Genomic DNA, 24,838 nt, shown 5'->3' on the forward strand with positions numbered 1-24,838 from the left:
AAAATAGAATGACACTTTTATGTTATGATGATACAGATGTTAATGCCACACACTTATTGAATATTGTTAAGAAAGACAATTGGCAAGTAAAGAAACACACCCATTTTTGTATTTTCCTAATAAACAGTACCTGAAGCACTTCGTTTTTTTGTAGCATCCTGTTACCATGGAGAAAGATATCTATTTAGCAGTGAACCAAAATATCACATTTCTGGTTTTGTTTTCTCATTGAAACACACAGGTTTGTATTTAGTTTCAGAATCTAGTGACCGTAACAAAATTTAAATACCCAGTAAGGTTTCACATTGTCTTAAGCAGGGTTCATGTTCATAAACCAGATGGTAGGGTTGACCGAGTAAACTTTTAAGAACTTTAAGTAGAAAATGTAATTATTTTATTTAATAGCAGAATGTTATGACTTTTTCAAAATTATTGTTTTAGTTGGTTAAATTCACACACTTTAAATATTTTATATTTGAAAAAACAAATGGGAAAAATGATCACAAATACATTAAAATGAAAAGATAAGAGAGTGTATTATTGTAATTTTAGTCTTTCAGTTTTTTTGTTTGTTTTGGGGGGCCACACCCAGTGGTGATCATGGGTTACTTCTGGCTTTGCACTCAGAAATCTCTCCTGGCAGGCTCGGGAGACCATATAGGATGCCAGGAATTGAACCCAGGTCCATCATGGCCGACCACATGTAAGGCAAACACTCTACCACTGTGCTCTTGCTCTGGCTTTCAGTTTTCTTGATTGAAGAAGATCTGCATTCTATTTTTTTCTTGATGTTATTACATGCTGTCTTTGTCCTTACTGACAGGGTTTGCAAGTTTTTTAGAGTGTCATAATTTTAATCATCTCAAGGTGATTTTGTTTTCTATTCTTAATCATTTTATTAAAGTTCTAAATTGCGATGCAAGGTAAGCCTTCTAGAAAAGTAAATCAGAGAGTGACTTCTATTAAGTATCAAAGCCTCTGGCTTTCACTTAAATGACAAGTTCATATTTTTTAGTGCACAGAACTTCAATTCTTATTTCAAGACCATGGCGTGTTTTTGGTTTGTTTGTTTTTGTTTGTTTTTTTGTTTTGTTTTGTTTTTCGTCTGTTTTTTTGTGGTGCTTATTGATATAGCTGGAGTCCTCACTGGATAATTGACACTTTTTTTGGTACTGGTGGAGTGTTTCACCTTCTTTTTCTCCTTCATCTCCCAAATCGATGATGAGAGCCTCAGAAGGATTCCATCCATTTTTGGAGTATTAGACTCTTACCCCAGTTTATTTATCTTCTCTTTTTCAGGCAAAATCATGCAACTTGAACTAGCTAGTCCTGCCTACAGTTAGAGGGGGAGATAAGGGAGGCATCAAGACCAAACAGGTGCAAGACTACTAAGTAGTGGGTTGGATACAGAGGGGACCACATATTCTAGCCGCCCTGGGGGTGAGGGAAGAGGAAATGGGAGGTAGGACAAAAACGGAGGTGTAGGGAGGACAATTTGGTGATGGGAATCCCCCCTAATTTTATGTAAATATGTACCTAAAATGTTATTGTCAACAATATGTAAGACACTATGATCAAAATAAAAATTATATTAAAAATGGTGGTCTAGAATTTATGATACACATCTTATTTAAAGTCTATTTTTATGATTATACTATTTTGTAATATATAAGTGACAGAGTTCAAAATAAATATTTAAAATGAGTCTAGTCTGAAGGAATGATACACACCAACTCTGTTTTAAAAGAAACAGTATTTATTAAGAAATTATATGCTGAAGTCTCCTAAAGTCTGTGAAGATGATTTCTTCCATTTCCACTGCACAAGATGAGAAACAAGGGCATCTGGGAAATATTTGCAATACTGAGTGATGACGAATGTCTTTTAATAAGAGATAAAATGAAACTTTTGGACCCAAAACCAGATCTATCTTTTACTTTTAAGTACAATTCTCCCTTATATTGACAATAAGATCTTTCCATGGGCATTCATGCCCAGATGACAGTGTTAGGTAATTTAGTCATCTCAGTACAATAGAGCAGAAAATGCTCAATTCAATTTCATGTCAAAACATGTTCTTTAACTACTAAATCACATCCTAAATATTTATATACTTTTTAATAAAAGTGGTGCCAAGCAGAAGGCAGAAATATAATATTTTTCAAGTATTTTATTCTTATGATTTGGAATACTTTAAACTATAAATTAAAAATAACTTATAAAAACTAGCATATGCTATATATATATTCTTAAATGACATTGTCGGAAATAAGGCCTAAACAGTCGCAACATCACTTGACTTAATAATATATGATCAATAGTACAACATGCTAATCATAAAAATAGCTTTTACAAATATACATTTGTATAGAGTGTCTTCCTTACCATTTGTAAATGTCTTTTACATTTTAAGACTTTGTCTTCAAAGAAAATTCCAACAGAAATAGCAAAGGGAAAACAGTTACAATCTAACACATTAAAAACCTGACAATCATACAGCTTAGAACATAGAGGAAATGAAATTTCTAAAATTGAACAATCCTGTCCAATTAACTTATTTGGGATTTGATAGAAATTCAACTGAAGATGCTGCTGTCCAGTAAGAAACGTCTTTCACATTTCTGAGGGTGGTCACAATTTCTTTTTTCTTCATTCAGTACTTCAGATCACTTTATCTGTAGAAACTGAGAAAAGAAAAGGAAAATAAAATATAGGGAGTTGGGATTCATTCCTGGCAAACTACTTATAACTGAGGTTTCGGGTTAATTCAGGAAATAAAGTACACGTAAGGTTAATGTAGTAAACAAAGCAAAGAAGAAAGACATCTTTATGGCAAATACTTTTGAGAAACTAAATTTTCTAGATCTCTTGATGGAGGCAGTATCAGTTATTTACATTAATAGCAGGTGATGATCTAAAAAAAATTGCAGTTAGCTAATATGATCAAATATTTATGTCCACATATAACAATGAATCATATGCAACTGCATGCCATAAACTCGTTACAGACCTCATTTATTGAGTATGATATTGTAATTTTTTAAAATTACAGGCAGTTTATCATAATGCTCATGATTTCAGTTTGCTTTTAGGAAAGAAACCTGGATAATCAATACCCTATGATGCATCATGGTGTAGACTCCTCTTATAATGCTCATTACCATATTGCTAAAGCTTCCTAGACTGAAAAAATTCTGATTGTTTCTAAGAATGCTCTATACACAAAGTAAACCATGAACTCTTTCTTCAGTAGTTTACACTCACCAATCATGATTGGCCTAGAAAATGGAAAACCTTTACATCTGACTTGCTGGCTTTATATTTGTTAAGCATTCTGACTCATTGAACCTGGGTCAGGTTTTCGATGGTAACCCATGGATTGACCCTCAATGTCTATGTGTGTGCATGCTTTGGCCACCTCAATACTTGTCTAATGTTCGTCTATAAAATCCATAATGTCTGCCTATGTTGTATATTGTCCTTCCCCCGTTATATACAACCTCTCTTTACAACTTACAACTTACAACTTACAAATCCTTTGCTAGCCCTTCATTCTCTCGCCCCCGATCTGTTATTTCTCCCTATTTAACCTTTTTTACCCTCAATTCTTAAATCCTCAGGAACCAGAATGTTCCCTCAAACCCAACCAGCTGCCAACTACTCCCAAAGTGAAAGTCAGATTTCCAATCTGCTTTACCTCAGCCCAAGAAGTATCTGCCACCACCACTGCTGCTGATTTACTCGTGGGGGCCCCTTTCCCCCCATTTTCTTCACTTTGGACTGTTGCTCGCTATCAGACTTGGCTTTTGAGAAGCTCCCAGCTCAAGAACATTTCCTGATATGTGACTGTTAGGAGCCATTTTTCAGACTCCACAAAACCATGTCACAGGCTGAAGCAGTGCTCTAAATTTTATTCCCCACCCCCAGACTACTTCAAAAGACTTAAAGGGGACATGTATATCTCCTTGAAATATTTCTTTAGATGTATTTTCTTAATAGGTATAATTCTTATTGTCTATTTCCTTATGTAGTGGCAGTTTTCTCCATTCCTTTTATTGGATCTATTTAGTAGATAATTCTAGTAGATAAGTTTCTCTTGGGTTCCCAGTTCATTCATATTAGAAGCAAGTTATCAGGATTGTTTAACTTGTTATTTTTTACCCCCATATGTACTAGTTGTATCATGTGACATTGTTTCTTTTTGCATAGCACATTAAAATGGGGGAAATCTTATATGTAGAAACAAGTTTTTAATCTAAAAGGGATAGAAACACATAAATTTTACATTGCAGTTGGGCCTTACACCATGAACATTTGTCATAGTGACATGGCTTTGGCTTCAGAAAATCAGACATTAGCCATTCACACCTGAACCTTGGATTCCATCTATGAAACTAGCATGGTTTTCGACACCAGTACCAGGAATAAGACTTCTACCAGGGAAGGCTCTAATGCTGCCCTGGCATTGACTTGCTCCATATTAGGTTCATATGATAACTTAACATTTGGTAAGACAAGAGCAACAACTTGCTTTCAGGCAGGGTTCCCTGCCTAATGGTGAGATGAAATGAGAAGATGCTCCATGTCTAGTACTGACTTCGACATAGGATCTGTACAAAAACCAGGATCTCTGACTACAGAAACCTGACTGCAACAACCGTGATTGTGAAGAACTTTTGCTGAGACCACAAAAAAAACACTTTGGGGTTATACAGCTTATTATGTACTTAGTCTTATGGCAGGATGCTTCATGGAAAGGATCTCCCTGTTTTTAGGCCAGAGGTTTTTTCTTTCTGTTTTTTTTTTCATCTTTTTCTGTGCCTATAGAAAAACAAAAACTGCCCTACACATCTTTTTATTATTTCTTGTCTTTTAAATAGGGGGCCCCATCTTTTTCATAGAACCTTGGGACACAAATTACTCTGTTTTACCACATATTCCCACATTGTTTTCTATAAAACTAAAAAGAAAGGGATAAAGAAATGCTGGGTGCCAGGGACCAAGTGGTCTTGGATGCATTGCAGGAAAAATATAAAGACAGAACTAAATATCCAAGACAGAGTCAACAATAATGGAATCAGGGGACCTAAATTTAAACAATCTAAACTTAAGGGGGCGCTGTTGTGCTGGCAAGCCAGGGGAAAAAGAATGGTGGTATAGGATGCACTCTGGGTCCATTAGTGGAGAGATGTTGACATTGGTGGTGGGAATGGCCCTGACTCATATATCTGAAATCAACAATGAAGGACTTTGTAGATCACAATTGTTTCAATAAAATAAAATTTAAAAAATTGCAGCTAATTTACTTCTTGAGATGGATTATGACTCAGCATTCCAATTTCATCATTTAAAATGTGGAATAAAATTGGGCACCGAGGACGTGAATTTGCAAAATTTTTGAGTCAGTCACAAAGAGGAAAAGTATCCTTCCCTTTGTTTGTAGAAAGGCCTGTGAACCCACATATGCATATTTTTGTTCACCTTTTTGTGAAAATATAGCACCAAAATCTGACCAAAAACTCCAATTTTCTTCTACTCTGTTTTGCTTTGATTTTTGGATTAACACCCAGTGGTGCTCAGTGTCTACTCCTGGTTCTGCACTCAGGAATTATCAAGTCCAGTGCTCAGAGAATCCTATAGAATTCTGAGGATTGAGCCTGGGTGCTTGATCACATGCAGGGCAAACACCCCACCAACTATTTTATCTCTCTGATCTCAGAAATTATTTTATTTGCCTAACGAAAATCTTACCTTTGTGCAAAGTATCAGTAAATCTAATAAAACAACTCTTCATAATTAAATTATACATTTTATCTATAAAATTGTTTTATTATTAGAAATATTTGTTAGATGAAGTATTTTCAACCATCATGTAAATATTTTAAATTTATAATTCCATTTATAATGTTTGAATGCGTTTAATCAATTTAACTGGGGCTATTATTTTCTCAAGGACTCTTAGGAGTATTTAGTTCAACTTTTCATATTTTAAATATAATATTAATAATGATAAATGCCTGACAATTTTAATTTTTATCTTTTCATAAATCATTCAACTAAGTATAAATAAAAATAACTCAATGATCTTTTCTCAAGTCAAAACAGTAAAAGCAAATCTTTTGAAAATAGATTTTCAGAGGTAAGCTCGAACTATATATAGATATTTTCTCACCTTCCCCTCACAATCTCTTGAATTTTCCCTGTCTTATTATCAATATAATATACTTACTAATTCTATATATATTAATTATACTTATTAATTCTATAATAGTAATATAACCCATCTATATATTTACTATTTATAAATGGGTTCTTTTTTATTACTGTGAATTAAACCGAGATCTTCATACCTGGGACTTAAGTATTCTATGAAAAAGAAACATTATTGGTTCACTATATATATATATATATATATATATATAATTGTATTGAAAATAATATATTATTAAGATACGCCCTCTATGCACTTCCAAGCTATGTTCATATGTATAGGAAGACTGATTCCATTAGTCTTTATAATAAAATTTTCAACTTAATGTATAAAACTTATGGTATAGAAGGATAGTATTAAAAGCTATTTATTTTACCTGTAAAGCAATTTTTGCATATTTCCTACAGGCACATATCAAAACTATCTCACTAAATACATTTAGTTTTAATGTATAGAATAATACTGGCATGTAAATACAGAACATTTCAACACTACGGTTTTGATCGAAAACACTTTAAACAATGACAACATTTCTAGTTGGATTATGTATGTATTGGCAGGAATCATATTAAGGTACTCACATGTGTGGCATGAGTTTTTTAGCATTTGAGCTATTTTCTGTCCTTACAATATACATTATTGCAATTACACTCTTATCTCTGAGGTCTCATTGGATGGCACTCTGTGAACTGAAGATATTTACAGTGTATCTTTAGGCAACATATATAAACGTTGCTAATTTTTAGATTAAACACTGGCAGATCATATTCATTTAATTTATTCTTATACTCCAAAAGTCCTAATTTTTAGTCAGTAGTCATAAATTTTACTAATGAAGAAGGACCCTGTAATTTTTTGTATTCCTATCGTCATATCCCTTACCCCTAGAATTATTTATCATATCCCTTTAAATATTTTTTCCTCCTTATTATGAATACATAAAATAGCTATCTTGGAGAGAAGAAAAGTAGGCTTGAAATATAAATAAATTATTTATTCATTTCCATAAAGCTTCAATGCATTTGCTTGTCACTAGCATGAAACAATGGCCTCGTTCATTTCTCATTGTGAAGTTAGTATTATTAGCCACATGGAGTCAAGTATGAATGTAATTTTCCTTATCTAAAAACAATGGCACAATATATCCACCCAGTTTCAACCAAACCTGTAGTCTGAATAAAGGCTATTTGCTCTGATGGCATGGGAGGAAAGGACAACTATGACATATTCAGTACATTTTTCTCAAGAATGACAGTCACTTTTAGAGCTGATTGGTTGAGTATAATGTAAAACTAATTGTGCTTTCCTAGTTTTGAATAGTGGGTAATTTATCTACTGGCTGTATGGGAGCTAGGATGCTTTTCAAACAAATTCTGTTGCTGATGAATGCCTTTTCAACTCTCCATCTCTCCCTTTTATGAAAAGCAGCAGTCAATTAGATGGACCTGAATCATATTGAATAAGTAATTTAGCTCGATTAGACAAAGATGGGAAGAACAGCATTAATCTATGGGGAAAGTACATCTAATTTTAAACCTTATGTATTAATTTATTTGAAATAAAGTGGGTTCAACATTATGTGGAATAAGCACAAAATATACCTTTAAAAAGAAGTCTTGTTACTAATAACAGAAACTATTTTAATAATCTTATATTTAATAAGTATTTAAATATATGTAGATATGTTTTAGTACACATATATAAAAGGAAAAATAAATGATACATGTGGGTAATACAGGGTACATAATATTTTAGAAAATAAACCTTAAAATAGGAATTATTTATATTTGTTGTCACTGCTGGTCATCTTTTAAGTGCATTTTCATGCATTTGCTTTTTATGAACAATATAAATATTCTTATAAATTTCATATTACATATGACAATTTAATTCACATTTCTAAGCATTGTATTTACTGGCATCTACTGTTCACTTTAAATTTTAAATTAAAATTTGCATTTTATTAAAAGATCTAAAGGTGCAAACTTCACTATATTTTTTTGACTAAAAGTATTACATTACTCAGTCAAAGTAATAGAACAGTGGATTATGTGCTTGTTTTCCATGCAGCTGACCTAAGCTAGACTGTTGGCAGCAAGTAAGTTTACATGCACCCCAACTGGAGAGATCCCCAATTTCAGAGCCTGGAGTAAGGCCTGCACATAGCAGGGTAAGGTTCATCCCGCCCTTCACTACCCATCCCTCTAAAAACACATTACAAATGCACCCTGCTATGGAGCCATGATTTTAATATTTACTGGAATGGTTATAAATGAAGGTAACAGCTCAATTATGGATTTTGTTTTTGTTTGTTGCTCACCTCTGCTGTGCTCAGAGTTTATTCTTGACTATGTACTCAAGAATCACTCCTGGTAGTGCACGGGAAATCATATGGGATGCTTTGAACTCAGGTTAGTTTCATACAGGGAAAGTGCACTTATGTATCTACTGTACTATCTCTCATAAATAGGTCCTTGCAGGCTTGGGGGACCATATGGGATGCCGGGATTCCAATTACCATCTTTCTACATGCAAGGCAAATGCAATACCTCCATGCTATCTTTCCGGCCCCCAATTAAGTAATTCTTGAAGAAATCTACAATCCTAAATTTACTGTACTTATTAAGATAGCTGAGAAGTTAAGAACAAAGGAGAATATAGTAACCTACCAGAAAAAGGGGAATATAAAACGTAGGCTGTCTTTTGATATCTCAACTCTATAAACTCAAGGTAAATTATCAAGACATAAAGTGATCACTAACTCTTAAGAGAGTTAGAAAGTGGATAAAGGGGGCCCGGAGAGATAGCACAGCAATGTGAGCCTTGCAAGTAGCCGCTCCAGGACCAAAAGTGCTTGGTTCAAATCCGGCATCCCATATGGTCCCCCGTGCCTGCCAGGAGCTATTTCTGAGCAGACAGCCAGGAGTAACCCCTGAGCATCACCGGATGTGGCCCAAAAACAAAAACAAAAAAAGAAATTGGATAAAGGAGCAAAATGGAGACACAATCTAGTCCTTAAAATATGACTAGAACCTAATAGAAGCTTATTAAATCAGGCAAAGACAAAAAAGTAAACGTGTGAAATAGATGTATTTGGTAGGCAAATACAGAAAAGAGGAATTTTTAAGAAGCTAATATAAAAATATACAAGGTGTTGACAAAATGTAATAAATAAACCTATAGCCCCATCAAAAAATGGGGAAAAGAAATGAAGAGACACTTCTTCAAAGAATAAATACAAATGGCCAAAAGACACATTAAAAAAATGCTCCATATAGGTAATCATCAGGAAGATGCAAATCAAAACAACAATTAGGTACCATCTCACACCACAGAGACTGGCACACATTATAAAGAACAAGAACAATCAGGGCTGGCAGGATGTGAGGAGAAAGAAACTCTCATTCACTGCTGGTGGAAATGCCATCTAGTCCAACCTACATGAAAATTGTTATGGAGATTCCTCCAAAAACTGGAAATTGAGCTCCCATCCAGCTATGCCACTCCTAGAGATATACACTAGCAACACAAAAATAAGATATAAAAATATAAAAATCCCTTCCTCACACCTATATTCATTGCAGCGCTATTTACAATAGGCAGACTGGAAACAACCAAGATGCCCTTCAACAGATGAATGGCTAAAGAAGCTGGGGTAAATATACACAATGGAATATTATGCACCTGTCAGAAGAGATGAAGCCATGAAATTTCCCTATACATGGATGTACATGGAATCTATTATGCTGAGTGAAGTCTATTATGCTGAGGGAGAGAGATAGACACAGAATAGTCTAACTCATCTATGGGTTTTATTTATATATATTTTTTGTGACTTCACCTTTCCTGATGGATGCATAGTATACCATTGCGTATATGTACCACAATTTCTTTAGCTGCTCATCTGTTGAGGGGCATCTTGGAAGTTTCCATATTCTGGCTATTGTAAATATTGCTGCAATAAATTAAGGTATGCAGAGATATTTTTGTACTGAATTTTTGTGTTCCTATGGTTTTATAGGTTTTTAGGTTTTGTTTCACTACATTACTTTTTACAAATCTTCCACAGTTATATTTAAGATACATAGTGAGTAAGTTAGGACATTTCCCACCACCAATGTTGACCTCCCTCTGTCACTGTCCCTAGCATGCATTCCATATCACTACCTTTAGCATCCTGGATTGCTAGTTTAACAGGTACCCTCCTTTTTTCATTTACTAATGCATCATGAGGATTTTTCCAAGTCAGTACCAACAGATCAAATTCATTTTAACAACTGCATCATTACCACAATGTGAATGTTACCTAATTACTTAAGTTCTAAGCAGATGAAGTTTTGTTGTTGCTTTCTGAATTTTTATTTTTTTAGTATTACCAAAGCTATAACAAACATTCTCCCTCAAAGCCTTTGTAATTGCAATGATGTCCAATGGGAAAACTCTAGCAGTGGATTTTTCTTCCCCCACCCCCTCAGGTAATTTTCTGTTCTACATGCATCAGAAACATTTGATATCCAAAGGGGACTCCAGATGCATGAAAGCAAATGAATTTTTCTTCAACTCAGTTCTCCTTCATTTTATACCTTAGTCACTTAGCTCACTGGTGGAACACAGAAGTAAATTTGCTACTAAGTTTTGAGATGTTCTCATTCCTCCCATAAAATACTAAATGTCTAAAGCACAGGCCGGTGTGGTGGGGTGGGGAGGAGGAACACTTGGGACATTGGTGATGGGAATGTTGCACTGATGAAGGTTTTTTTTAATATAAAATGCTAAAAAAGCAAACAAAAGAATATTAACTCTAATATATGGAAAAAAAGAAAATAGTAGGGTTAATTTGATACACTTTCTCAACCAATTAAACATGTACCCAAAAGGAGTTAGTTACAGGGTTTCACAACATCTAAAAACACTAATATAGGGTACCATGCTAGGAAGTCAGGCTTCCCAAGCATTCGATCAGATCCAAGACCCTATGATTGTGATTTTGCACTTTCAACTATCTGTGGGTTTTAAGAAAAATTAAAGACATTAGAGTAATAAGGCTAGAGACAATAGAGTTAGAGCTGGATGGACTGGAGACCGACTCACAACTTGAAGCTCCCCACAAAGAGTGGTTAAAGCTATTAGGGAAATACACTAACAACTAACATGACATTGTTAAAGAATGAGAGTTGAATGCCTCTCTCGAATGCAGGCAGGGATGGAGGAGGAAGGGGGACATTGGTGGTGGGAACTTTGCATTGGTGAAGGAGGGTGTTTTGTTTGTGATTGAAAACCAACAGCAATCATGTTTGTAATCATGGTGCTTTAATAAAGATTGTAGATATATTTTTTTAAAAAGAGGAATTCCTTAAAGGCAAAACTGACTGCACTCATAAAAGGTGCTCAAGCCCAAGAAGACAAGCCAGTTCCTATAGGCAATCTCAAAACATTCAATCATACAACCAATCTTTTGTTCTGCATGAACATTCCCTAAGTAAAACTAGTCTGATCATTGGAAGATAATGTTCAGGCCAGAGTACACAAGGCTAGTTCCCTAATGGTCACAGGTCTCCATAAATTTGTAAACGGATCTAAATTTGTTAGTTTACTTAGAATGCTTATTATTCACTGCTAGCATGCTGGATTCTAGCATCACTTAGGGTGAGCCCATGAAGCTAAACCAAGTTTTTGATTCTGGAGGTTGGTGGAGGAAACTTTGTGAAATTTAGTTGCTCTGCCTAGTTATATTAATAGGTGGCATAGGATTATTTTTTGGGGGGGGGCACACCCAATAGCTCTTTATTTATGATCAGTTTTTACTATTCTGTTACTTGTAACTTTGTGCTCAGAAATCACTCCTGGCAGTCTCAGGAAGCTATATGGGATTCAGGGGATGAAATCCAGGTCAGCTGGGTGTAACTCAAACATTCTAAGCATGCTATCACTCTGGCCTGTAGCATGGGATTTTTTAGTTTTTTAGATTTAAACACCATGCAATACATAATTACAAACTCATTCATGATTAGCTTTAGTCATACAGTGCACATTTCCTGTCACCAATATTCTCTCTCTCTCTCTCTCTCTCTCTCTCTCTCTCTCTCTCTCTCTCTCTCCCTCTCTCTCTCTCTCTCCCTTTTCACCAAGGTCAAACTATCCTGTTCCTGTTACAGGTGAAGATTCGTTTATTTGCTTTTAATTAATTATCTATTTGCTTTTTGAGGCTTAATTTGTTTTAAATTAAAAGCAACTTTATTAAACGTACACACAGCAAGAGAGAAACAGCGATAATATAGTAGAGTCTGAGGCATTTGAATTACTTACCTAAGTATTAAGTATTAATTAAGTATCCCTTAATTTTCTCCATATAGAGTCTGAATTTGTGTTAATTTTAGAACTGAGGGCCGAGCAATGTTTGTGTCATGATAATCTTCATAACTTTTGCAGGATGTGCAGAATTGCATGTTTTCATTTGATATTCACTACAAATCAGTGAGGTAGGTTTTTGCACAAGAATCATTCATTTTTATTCATTATTCATCATCATTCATTATCATCGTGTTTATTCATTATTTATGATCATTCACGATCATTTATTGGATCAGAATGAGTCTCTTGCCAAAATAAAAGGTGATCTCCTTTATTTATGCTCAGTGTTTACTATTCTTCCATTGAATACAATTCTGAGACAAGAGGACAGTAGGGAGAGCAGATGGGTACATTTGATTATAGTACATTTTATCTCAGTTGGGATGTGTAAATATTGCAGTGCCTTTAAGAGCAGTGGGAGGGTAGAGAATATGCTTGGATATACACATAACCTACCTTCTGCCTTTCTCTGATTTGCAGCAGATCAGTCTATGTTTTTTTTTAATTCCATTTTAAACTAATGCAAAATCAGTAAAAACTTAAAGCAATTAAATTAAAGCAATTTTTTTAAATTAAAGCAATTTCTAAAGCAATGAAAAAGTTGTTTTTAAAATCTGTCTCAAAGAGCTCTTTTAACACTGTAAAAATACATTCCTTTAAGTAAAAAGAACATTTAATTTTAGAGTAGAATGATCTAATATGTGCTACATGATTACATTTAAAGTGTCCATGTAAAATTTAGTCAAGTTAATACAGAAAAGTTAAATCACATTGATAAATTATATGATTTGCCAGAATGTGGAAGTTCTGTTACATACATATATCCACATATTAACATTTCTCTTCTTTTTTTCCCCAACTGTGTCCTGATAATTTTCTGAATGTAATGATGAATATAGTTGAGGCTCACTGGAAATCATATTTGACTACTTGAATTGATAAGTTACAGTAGTTTTAATTGAAACATAAATAGTGTTTGACCAGAAATCAAATGCATTGATTTCTGATTTTTTATTCTAATTATACAGTGTCTAACAACATTAGTTATTCCCAATGCTGCAAATGATAATGATAATTTTAGGATAATGCTCCAAATTACTTAAGTTAATTCCAGTGCTTGAAGCAAAAGATGATTAGTGCTGTGATTATTATGAACTTTGAAGTTTCACACATTTTACTTCTTTCCAAAGATCTTAGGGTAATTAGTTTTGACACCACACAAAGAAATAATTTTAAAAAGTTGTTTCATATATAACAGAAAAATGTAATGTAGAATTTATTGATTTAGATTATAATTTGTAAGTTCCTTTGAAATGATATAGTTAACTCATGATCATTTAGAGTCACTGGGGGAAGTCTCATTTTTTTAAGTAATTCTCATTAAATTAATTTGTTTTCCACAAATTTCACTTAAGTAAATCTAGTGTTATTGATTTGAACTGTAATGATTAATCTATATAGAGCAAATTCAATAGAAAAGTGAGTACTTATACTAAAGTTCTATCAATAACCTTTGTTTTTAAAATCAGTAATCTTTGGAAATATAATTACCTAGAAAAATTTAAGACCCAAAACTTTAGAATATTATCAAAATAAATACATCATTCAAATAAAATTATGCCAGTTAAATTAGAATCCTAAATAATTCAGAACATATTCCAGAGTTTTGTAATAGCATAATTAGCATTGACACCTGAGAATTATATGGCCTCCAGGATATATAATAAGGGGTCAGAGATAAAAATTGTGTAAATTGTGGTGGTGGGTTTGGCACATCACAAGACTGAAGAATAAACTAATACCACATGGGAGCACAGGAAAGAACCAAGTTCAGGAGGAGGAGGAGCAGGAAACAAGGTTGAGAAACGTTGCCTTAGATTATTTTATGCCAATAAATAATTTCAGAATGCAGCAGATGAACTGGAAAATTAAACTATATTATTATGTTTTGTACTCTGTGGATTACCTTCTAATAAGTTGGGATATCATCTCATATAACTGTGTTTTATTTTCTTAAATTAGAAGAGTACCAAATTTAGAAACAGTATTAATTGTATTTTATTCTGATACGAATCGAGAGAAATAATAAGTTAGAGCCTTTTAACTCAATAAATTGCTGAAACAATTCAATATAAACTATGTTGTTCATCTTTCCTAGAAGATTTTTATAAACAAATCTGACTCCCAATCAGAAAAGAAAGTTTTTATTTGAAGGTGTTTTTGTTATAAGGCACACTCTATAGGATTTAGATAATTTGTCCATTGAATATTACTTTGGTAACTCACAAAAGGCTTATGATGGTTAGGTTTTGTTACATGTTGAAAAGAAAACACACAATATCTATTTAGTGTTCTGACTGTATTTATTTTACATGATGCTTTTGCTGAATAAATACTGGTGGCATATCCTGGTTCATTGCTTTGTACATTTGGAACTACAAATTGTTTCTACAGTATTTTATAATAATTGTAATGAAGAGAATCCTGAGGCAGAAGGAAAAGTAGTCAGGCTCACAGGTCTGTATTGAAAGTGGTAAAATATTTACAGTTCATAACTGCATTATACTATTTATTTATGAGGGCATATTAAATATTGATTTGAAACAAGGATCACAGAGTAAATGCCATTCTCTCAGAAAGTGAGAATTGATGGGATGTTGGCTACCGTGACTGACTCAGTGGTTAGTTTTGCAAAACTCCCTGCCATTTTTTCAGTGCTAAGTGCTGTTTGCTATAAGCCCATATACCAACAGGAAAAAGGCAACCTTCAAGTAATAAGTAACTTCTCAGCCTAGGGGAGGAAGACACTGCCTGATACCATGGAGCCAAGTCTCCCCTTAACTTACATTCCTGAGTTAAAAGCTAAATGCAACAAAGCTTGCCCCACCATAAACCTTCTGAGAGTTCCGGGAAAGTGGTCTGCAAACCCTACTTTAGGGTCATAGGGAAATTCCTTGAAAGCTGCTGACTTAGGAGTGATTGTAAAATTGTCACTGCTTCTCCCTCCCTTCTGGAAGATAATTTACTGCCTTTGTCTCATGGCTTTCGCGCCAAAATATATGATTGACATCACTTTTTACCTGCCCCCTTCTCCTTCTCTATATAAGAGATGCTGGACCCCAATAAAGACACCTTTGAACGGTCTGATCACCAAAGGTCATTATTATTAACCTCTCTTAGATTTTTTACAGGTGTGGTTGTTCTTCTGACCCAGCTAAATAAAGGTGCGGTCGTCCGTGAGCCTCTCAACTGATTCCCACTGGCTGGGCCCCTCCGGGGGGCTTGCAGGACCCCGCATTTTGGCGCCCAACGCTGGGCCCGAAGACCACCACCACACTCGAACGACTACAAGGGCAGCGTGTCCGGAGCCATTTCATAAAACGCAGAAATACCCCATCAGGGTAAGCGTAGAAACGAGTTAGCCTCAACAAAAATATAAGCTGCAGTTTTTCAAGTCGTTCCCCCCACCGCCCCCTAATTGGCTTTTGGGGGCTTCACCCATAGGATCCGCTACCATGGGTGTCACGTTGAGTACTGAACTTAAATTCATTAGAGATATACAGTCTGAATTGAAAAGCAGACGCGTAGAGGTTACCAAAAAAGATATTTGCAATTTTTTGATGTTTATTCATGATCACCCATTGGATTCGCTACCATGGGTGCCGCATCGAGTATCCACCCATTGGATTCGCTACCATGGGTGCTATGTTGAGTACTAAGCTTAAATTCATTTAATATATACAGTCTGAATTGAAATGCAGACAGAGGTTACCAAAAAAGATATTTGTAATTTCTTAATGTTTTGTTCATGATGTTTGCCAGAAATCTAGTGTTCCGGGGCTCCATATCGCTTTAAATCTCTCAGTTTCCTCCCTCCTTTAACCCTTCATCTTCACTTCTGCCGCTGCAATTTCTGTGCTAAAATCCTAAAAAAGCCCGCCGCTTTTTTTTTTCTCTCTTCCCTGCGCTGTAAAGCTCTTGCCGGCGGGCGGCCGAGAATTCTGATCTCTAAGCTCTTAAAGGCACAACACACATTTTTCAGGCCCCTGCTTGTCAGCAGCTCTGTGCCTAAAAGTCGCTCTCCAAAGTTTGTGTTACAACTCCTCCACACGCGGCAATTGACTTCTGCTAACCCCCGCCGCCACTCCCTTCTCGTAAGCCTGCACCCCCCACGGCCCCCGCGGGGCAAAGTGCGGGCGAGCAAAAAGCACACGTAGCTGCAGGCTATGAACTCTGCGGCCGGTTCTACCTCCGCCGCCGCTTCAGATTCCAGCTCTGATTCAGAAAAAAAAAATGCTCTACCCAGCGGCACTGAATCAACCAGGGGTAAGGTGCTGCAGGAATTGCTCCTGCGTAACAAACCCATAAATAGAAAAGATTTCAGCGAGCAGAATGGTCCCCCCCCCCATCACTTAGGATAAAAATGCAGCCCTACCTTCCCTTAGGTTTTTATGGCTGTCTCTCTGTTGTTACAAGTGTTCCTTTCTCCTAAGTCAAAATGCCTGAGTTAAAATGTTTTTCTAAAGATAAAAACCACAGTTGGTAAAATTAAAAATGTCTTAAATGTGTTAGAAAATGTCATAATAAGTCCTTTAACCTATGCAAAGGTGGCATATATGCGGCATACTTTATACATGTTTTTAAAACTATAAGTTTCTGTTTAGCTAAGGTGCAAACATAAATTTTAAAGAAAAAATATCACTTCTTTCTTAAAGTTGGTAAAAATTTGGTTTAAACTCAAAATAGTGCTAGCCTGTGTATATCTTTATGGTTACAAGTTTAATTGCTCTGCTAAATATGGCAGAAGGTGGCAGGGGTACAAGTAAAAATATTCAGAAATTGTTCATGTGCAATTTATAGTTACAATTGCTTTCAAAATTTTGTTGTGTCTCATAAAATGCCTCAAATAATTGTTAAGCTTATAAATTAAATTCTGCGGCATACATGTGCCTCTTCAAAAAGCATTTGTGTAATTAAGTTTTGTGCATTGGGTGTTGTGAAGTTATTATTGAAACGTTAAAAAATTAGGAAACTTTCTAAATTCAGGTCTGTACAGGTTAAATTCAGGTCTGTAAGGGTTATAAAAATTCTCTAGAAAAATAAAACAACAGGAAAATAATAGCAATGAACACCCTTTGTTCATGCCTCTCAAAAATTTTAGAGCAAGGTCATAATTCTGTTACTTGTAATAACAAATTATCAGTAAACAAAAAAACCTTTTCATGTTTTAAAACTTAAACAAACACACGAGTATTAAAATTTGAGTCTTTTATATTTCTATTAAAAATTATTTTTAATCTTAAAAGTATATGAAGTTTGTAAAGTGGTTCATGTCATGGGCATTTTTTAGTACCTTAGGCTCCTTAATCTGCATTTAAATGTTTCTTATATTTTGTCTTTTCAGTTGCTCTTTCCTCTCCATGTTTGCTATTCAAATCTAATGGTCAAATAACATTTTGTAACATTTTTAACTTTGTTTTTGAGAAATAGTTTGTAAATATAACACAGGTGTCTTCCTTACCTCTGCATTGGGAAAGAGAGCAAAACTTCTTTGTTAAAATTACTGCACATGTTTAAAAAGTTAATTTTTTAAGAACTAAAATAATATAAGTGAGCAAAATAAGTTGGTCAGCTTTCCTTAACAATAATGTAGGGGCCGGGCGGTGGCGCTGGAGGTAAGGTGCCTGCCTTGCCTGCGCTAGCCTAGGACGGACCGAGGTTCGATCCCCCGTCCCATATGGTCCCCCAAGAAGCCAGGAGCAACTTCTGAGCGCATAGCCAGGAGTAACCCCTGAGCGTCACAGGGTGTGGCCCAAAAACCAAAAAAAAAAAAAAAAAAACAAAAAACAATAATGTGTAAACATTCCAAAACTCTGAGCTAAGCCTAAGCTCTTTTGAATGCATAATAATATATAGGAGAATAGCATTGCCATTTAAAAAACTTGAACCAAATAGTCTAAACCTTAGAGGCAGTTACACAGTTCAAACAGTGGCATAAAAGCCATTTTAAAAACAAAAACAATATAATAACTAATTAAATAAATTTGTTCATAAATTAATGTTCATAAATTTAAACCTTAAGTAGCTTTGTCCTTTTTTAATTTCAAGCCTAATTTTAAACTCAAAGGTAAGTAAAAATAATTTTGCATTTTCCAAGTTTAATCTTAAATTGTCCCTGTTCATGTTGTGGTTAACCCTTTTTAAAATATTGTTAATTAGTATTATAAAAATAATTAAATTTTATAAGCAAATTAACAAATGTTAAAAATAATTTTGGTCTTCAGCTCTAGGTGTGGAAATACATCAAATGCCTTTAACTATATTTTATAATGTCTAAACATCTTGTTAATTTGGTATCTAATATTTTTTACAAATTATTCACTTAAAGTCTTCAAAATAAAAACAGTTGTTAAAAATTTTTTAACACTTTATTACAGCTGCCTCACTGTTTTCCTGTTTAAAACTAATTTAAAGAAAACCTGTTCCTTTACAGCAAATGATATCATACTTCAAAGTAGAAACTCCTTCTACAATGCTCCCCTAACCATTTCACTTAACAAAAAAATTTTTTTAACTGCTAACATTTTACTTCATGTCTTCAACTTCATGTTAGAATTGTTTTAAAAATGTTTTGTGTTAAAGCTAAACCTTAAGATTTATTTTTAGCAGTTCCACTCCAGCTACGTTAACAATTTTTTTTTTTTACAAACATGCCGGCTAAATATTTTAAAGCGCTTGTCAATTTTCTTGTTTGTTCATGTGTGTGTTATGAATGAAAGTGGCCACAATGTTGTGTTTCATGTTGTTTGTTCTGTCTGTTTATTTGTTATTTTTGCATTTCATAATAAATACAATTTTTAAAGCCTTATCCATTTTTTAAATTTTCTTTTCTTTTTTTTTTTTTTAACCTGGCTTAGTCTGGTCATCTAACAAACTGTGAAATCCTGCTAAAAATCCTGTGCTAAGCTAGCTTTGTCCTATCAGCATGGCAGAAAGAATAGGGGATGGTAAACCCCAAATTTCTCAAATGGCCATCAGGGATAAGTTTTTCCCTGAAAAATTTCTGGACTTTACAATCACCCAACTTTCTGCTATGTGTAAGTTAAGGCCAAAAGTATAAGGCCAAATGTGGCTAGAAAAAGAAGCATCTAGCTTTTACATAATACCTAAAAGTTTAAGAAAAATCATTTAGGTTCAGTTTAAAAGTTTTTAAAACATTGGCGATTGTTACTTATAAAAACAAAAAAATTTTTTTAGTGCTAAAGTCTAACAGTAGTCAGGAGGCATTCCCGTGGCATTCAAAAATAACCATTTTGCCTCCTGCCAAGCAGTTTCCTTAGCCTCTTGCAGTCCTCTCTTCATCCACTTCAAAAAAGCCTGCCACCCCTCCTGCTAGCTGCCATTCCTGCGAACCTGTTTCTAACTGACTCCACCTTTAACAATGCTGAATTTGGTACTCTGCCTGGCTGCCACCAACCACCCCCTTCGAACCAAGGCTTTATTAATTTGTTTGCTCCACTTGACTCTCCCTTGCAAGACGATGACAACACCTCCGGTTCCTTCCCTTCCCCTTTTATGGTGCCGGAAACATAGCCAACTCCCCTGGCGATGTCAGCTCAACCTCTCCCATGCCCTGAGCTCTTCAAAACTCTGCCTGCTTCCTCACCCTTCCAGCCCACGCGGTCCTCCGGACACCCCTCCTCTTCTCAGCTCATCCTTGTCATGATCAACGCCTCCGCCCAGATGCCTTCGGTACCTGCTATTCACCCACCTCACCGTCCTAATTTGCTGCCTTGAACTGTCTCACTTCACCAACAACACCAACCTTCTGCAATGCGGTATGAAGCTTCAACATGGCATAACTTTAAAACTAGTGGTAAAACTTAAACTTTGCCTTTTGGTGCCCAATACAATTTCCCCTACTGCAAATTGTAATCAAATTCCTATCCTTAATTTCTCCTTTCAGTTCATAATTGCCTCCTTTCAGTTCATAATTTGCCTGTTTCACTGGTTTATCTCCCCCATTGTTTTACATTTGTTTCTTTAGTCCTAGAACTACTGTGTTTTGGTTGTTTTAATGCCTAAATTAACTGTTAGATCAAAAATTGCCTTATTACCTCTTAATTATAACCTTGTGTCTCTCCCGCTGCAGTATAAACACAAACGTTGCCTCCACCCCAGCCTTATTAAAAGGCCTGGGTGTTACTGGTGTGGGCACAATAATTTATTCATTGGTTCATACTCTAAATTCTGTTACTGCCTTAAGTATAACTGTTGTTACAAATGTTTCAAACTTACAATAAGTTTACACTACTTAAAGCACATTGTTGTATCCCTAGCAAAAATAGTGCAGCTAAACCTCTGTGGTTTAATTTAGTTTCTTTTTTTTTTAGGAAGGGGGACTCTGTGTAGCCCTCAAGGTACAATGTTGTGTATTCAAAGACAAAACTGGGTTAGTAAGAGATAGTGTTCAGCGTATTGGTAATGAAATACAGGAATTTCAGAAACGTTTTAACCTAGAACCATACTGGTACCAGACCTGATTTTCCTCCTCCCCTTGGCTCACTACATTTTTGCCCTCTATTTTGGGTCCTTTTCTCAGCCTTATGCTGCTCCTTTCCTTTGGCCCATGGGCTTTTCGCAAACTCACTGCCTTTGTTAAAAATCAAGCGAGGTTGCAGAAAACTCTGTTCAGGTTCACTTCCAACAGCTCTATACGTGACTCCTGTGCAAACTTGGCTATCAACACTAAGCCGCCCTTCCAGCCTTTAAGTTTCCAGGAGATTGAGCGCATTGCTAACTAACGGAAATCGCTCCGGTCCTTGTGCTCTCGGCTGTGGAGACGCCTATGACGGGATTAGCAGGGTCCCAGCTAGGATATAGCTTCAAACGGCTATGGCAAACTATCCGAACCTAGCGCTACTCCCACTCTGCCTATAGCCACTTTTAATTCGCGGCTTATTGCTATGTCCAACCTGGTCAAACCCTGTGGCCTAAGACAGGCTCTTCCACCCACTCACGACTTCCCTTCTATTAGAGAAGAAAGGGGGAGATGTTGGCTACCGTGACTGACTCAGTGGTTAGTTTTGCAAAACTCCCTGCCATTTTTTCAGTGCTAAGTGCTGTTTGCTATAAGCCCATATACCAACAGGAAAAAGGCAACCTTCAAGTAATAAGTAACTTCTCAGCCTAGGGGAGGAAGACACTGCCTGATACCATGGAGCCAAGTCTCCCCTTAACTTACATTCCTGAGTTAAAAGCTAAATGCAACAAAGCTTGCCCCACCATAAACCTTCTGAGAGTTCTGGGAAAGTGGTCTGCAAACCCTACTTTAGGGTCATAGGGAAATTCCTTGAAAGCTGCTGACTTAGGAGTGATTGTAAAATTGTCACTGCTTCTCCCTCCCTTCTGGAAGATAATTTACTGCCTTTGTCTCATGGCTTTCGCGCCAAAATGTATGATTGACATCACTTTTTACCTGCCCCCTTCTCCTTCTCTATATAAGAGATGCTGGACCCCAATAAAGACACCTTTGAACGGTCTGATCGCCAAAGGTCATTATTATTAACCTCTCTTAGATTTTTTTACAGGTGTGGTTGTTCTTCTGACCCAGCTAAATAAAGGTGCAGTCGTCCGTGAGCCTCTCAACTGATTCCCGCTGGCTGGGCCCCTCCGGGGGGCTTGCAGGACTCCGCAATGGGAGGAACTGAAGCAGCCAGTCTTATGGAGAATTTTAAGGCGGATAGTTTCTAATGACTATTCTTTGGCTTAGGAGCTGTGTTTGCTTAGTTTGATAGGAAAGTGTTGGAAGCCAATGGGGAAGGCAACTATAACACTGGAGATTTTGTTTGCTGCTAACAATTTAAGCATGTGAAAGAAAACAGAAAATGATCTTCTGGCGACAAAAGATACTTGTAAATATTTTTTGTATGAAGACATAGAGTTTACATTTTAAATTATCTTAAATCATTGTGATTTATGAAGTTATTTAGAGTTAGGTTTTAGACATGTTTCAGAACCAATCCCACCACCATTGTCAACCTCCCTCCACCACTATAACCAAAGTCCATCCTATGCCACTACCTCCCACCCTTCTTAAGCTTGTCATCATAAATGAGACACCTTTTTGGCAAGAGAGATAGCACAGCAGTAAGACTGTGCCTTGTATGTGCCTATGCTGAATGAACCTGGGTTCGATTCCCAGCATCCCTTATGGTCTCTTGAGCCTGCCAGGAACTATTTCTGCAGTCAGTCTGTAGTAACTAACCCCTGAGCTCCGCCGCCAGTGTGGCCCCAAAACAAAAACAAACAAACAAAAAGAGACACTTTTAAAATTTTGATTGGTAAAGTTTACGTTTCATTATCTCATTGTTTTTGACCCCTGGCTTGGAAATTTAGTTCTTCCTTTTCTAACACCACCAATGCATTTGAGGCCCTTTAAATCCCTGTACCCAATCACGTCATATTGTTTTTCTACTCCTACACTCAATTTCTTTCCATTCCTCAGTATATTCTTGGGCCTAGAGTGTTTTCGACAACACTCATGTAAGCCATTGCATTTCTTCATGCAGTTATTCTAAATACCGTACAAGTGATACAATAGTTTATTTTAAATTCTTTTGGCTTACTTTAACATAATATCTTTCCGTTCCATCCATGTTGCAGTGAATTGCATGATTGCATCTTTCTTACAACTATGTAATATTCCATTGTGTATATGTACCACATCGTCATGATTCACTCTTGGAATATGTTCACATTTGGGGCTGATGGATAATCTTTTCAAACTGTATTTTTTCTATGCTTTATTAATATCTACATTTTTTTTTGGTTTTTAGGTCAGATCTGGCAGTGTTCAGAGGTTACTTTTGGCTCTGCACTCAGAAGTCACTCCTGGCAGGCTCGGGGGACCATATGGGATGTCAAGATTTAAATTGGGGTCCTTCCTGTGTTGAACGCATGCAAGGCAAATGCCTTACTGCTGTGCTATTGCTTTGGCCCCAATATCTACATAAATTTGAAGCAATTAGGATAGCTAAGAGTTACTAAATGTTTTAGTATTACTGATTGACTCAAACTATTGGGGCAGAAAAGAAACTAATTTTATCAGTTTATGTAAGACAATTTTATGGTAAAATAAATCCATTATATCGCTGAATATTTTTTGACCTAGTCTAATTTGTTCTTCAAGAAGCATTTAGTAAATTTGTGTTTACAGAGGTGTTTACAAAAAAAGCTCTTGCCTTGCATAACTATGTATTACGATAAATCAGGAGCCATGAAAGATTATAGCTACTCTGGCTCAAGCAGCAGAAAACTGGCCATCTCTGTAGGAGAGGGTAGGGCAAGCCTTCAACCTGTTGAAGCCTTCATTACCCTCAACACCATTTTCCTGAAGATTTTGCCTCATCATTGACCCTCTATAATTCCATTCAAGGACACCAAACTGACCAAGATTTAGGTATGTCAGTTTTGGCTGCTATCACCTGAAGACCTGTCAGTTGAAGTCATGATGCTAAATTGTATTAGTATCGTGCTTTGAATTTCTGAATAACTCATTCTTTTGATGCTCCTATCCTTAAAAAGAACACCTTAATTTAACATAATAAACAGCTAACAGCAAGAGTTTACTAAACCTTCAGCCATTGTTTTAATGACTTCATTGAAGAGACAATTTTCACAAATTTGCTTGCATTGTACTTCTTTTTACTTTCTTATTTTTCCTTCTCTTGCATTTTATTATTTTTATTTTTTCAATAATTATTTTCACTTATCTGGAAACAAATGTATTGTGATCAATTATGTCAACTATGTGATTCATTTTCTTTAGATTAAAACAAAACATTAAATCAAACATTGCTCTTAAAAATAAAAATACAAAATAAAACACAGAAATAAAAAAATGGCCTTTAGAGATTATAAAACAAGAGGATTCTTAACAACTATTTAAATTTTGGGTAAAATTTAAGAATTTTTTCTTGTTTAACTCTTCTTATGTTTTACATAAAATTACAAAATTCTCCAGCTATTTAAAATATTAACTTATTTATCTTAAAGTAAAAGTTATTTTTTTTTAATTTTTTAAATTGAGGCCATTGTGAATTACAAATCTTTCACAGTTGTATTTCAGGTGTTCAGTGACAGTGAATTAGGGCCATTTCCACCACCAGTGTTGATCTCCCTCCACCATTGTTCCCCATATGCATTCTATATCTCCACCTTTAGCCCCCTGGTCTACCAGTGTGACAGGTCCATTTTGTGTTTAGCTTGTTATAG

The 24,838-nt window shown here is 35.5% G+C and overlaps 1 protein-coding gene across 1 annotated transcript in view; it reads right to left on the bottom strand.

Annotated features, from left to right (window-relative positions):
• Positions 1-2,534: 2,534 nt before the first annotated feature.
• RALYL (RALY RNA binding protein like) overlaps positions 2,535-24,838 on the bottom strand; it is a 712,684-nt gene continuing 690,380 nt past the window's right edge. Inside the window, exon 10 of the mRNA XM_049782024.1 lies at positions 2,535-2,684. Within this exon, the coding sequence (XP_049637981.1) occupies positions 2,667-2,684 (18 nt within the window). The 3' untranslated portion in view covers positions 2,535-2,666. The remainder of the gene's footprint in view (positions 2,685-24,838) is intronic.

This window comes from Suncus etruscus, chromosome 10 (assembly GCF_024139225.1).
Source record: "Suncus etruscus isolate mSunEtr1 chromosome 10, mSunEtr1.pri.cur, whole genome shotgun sequence".
Taxonomy (NCBI): Eukaryota; Metazoa; Chordata; class Mammalia; order Eulipotyphla; family Soricidae; genus Suncus; species Suncus etruscus.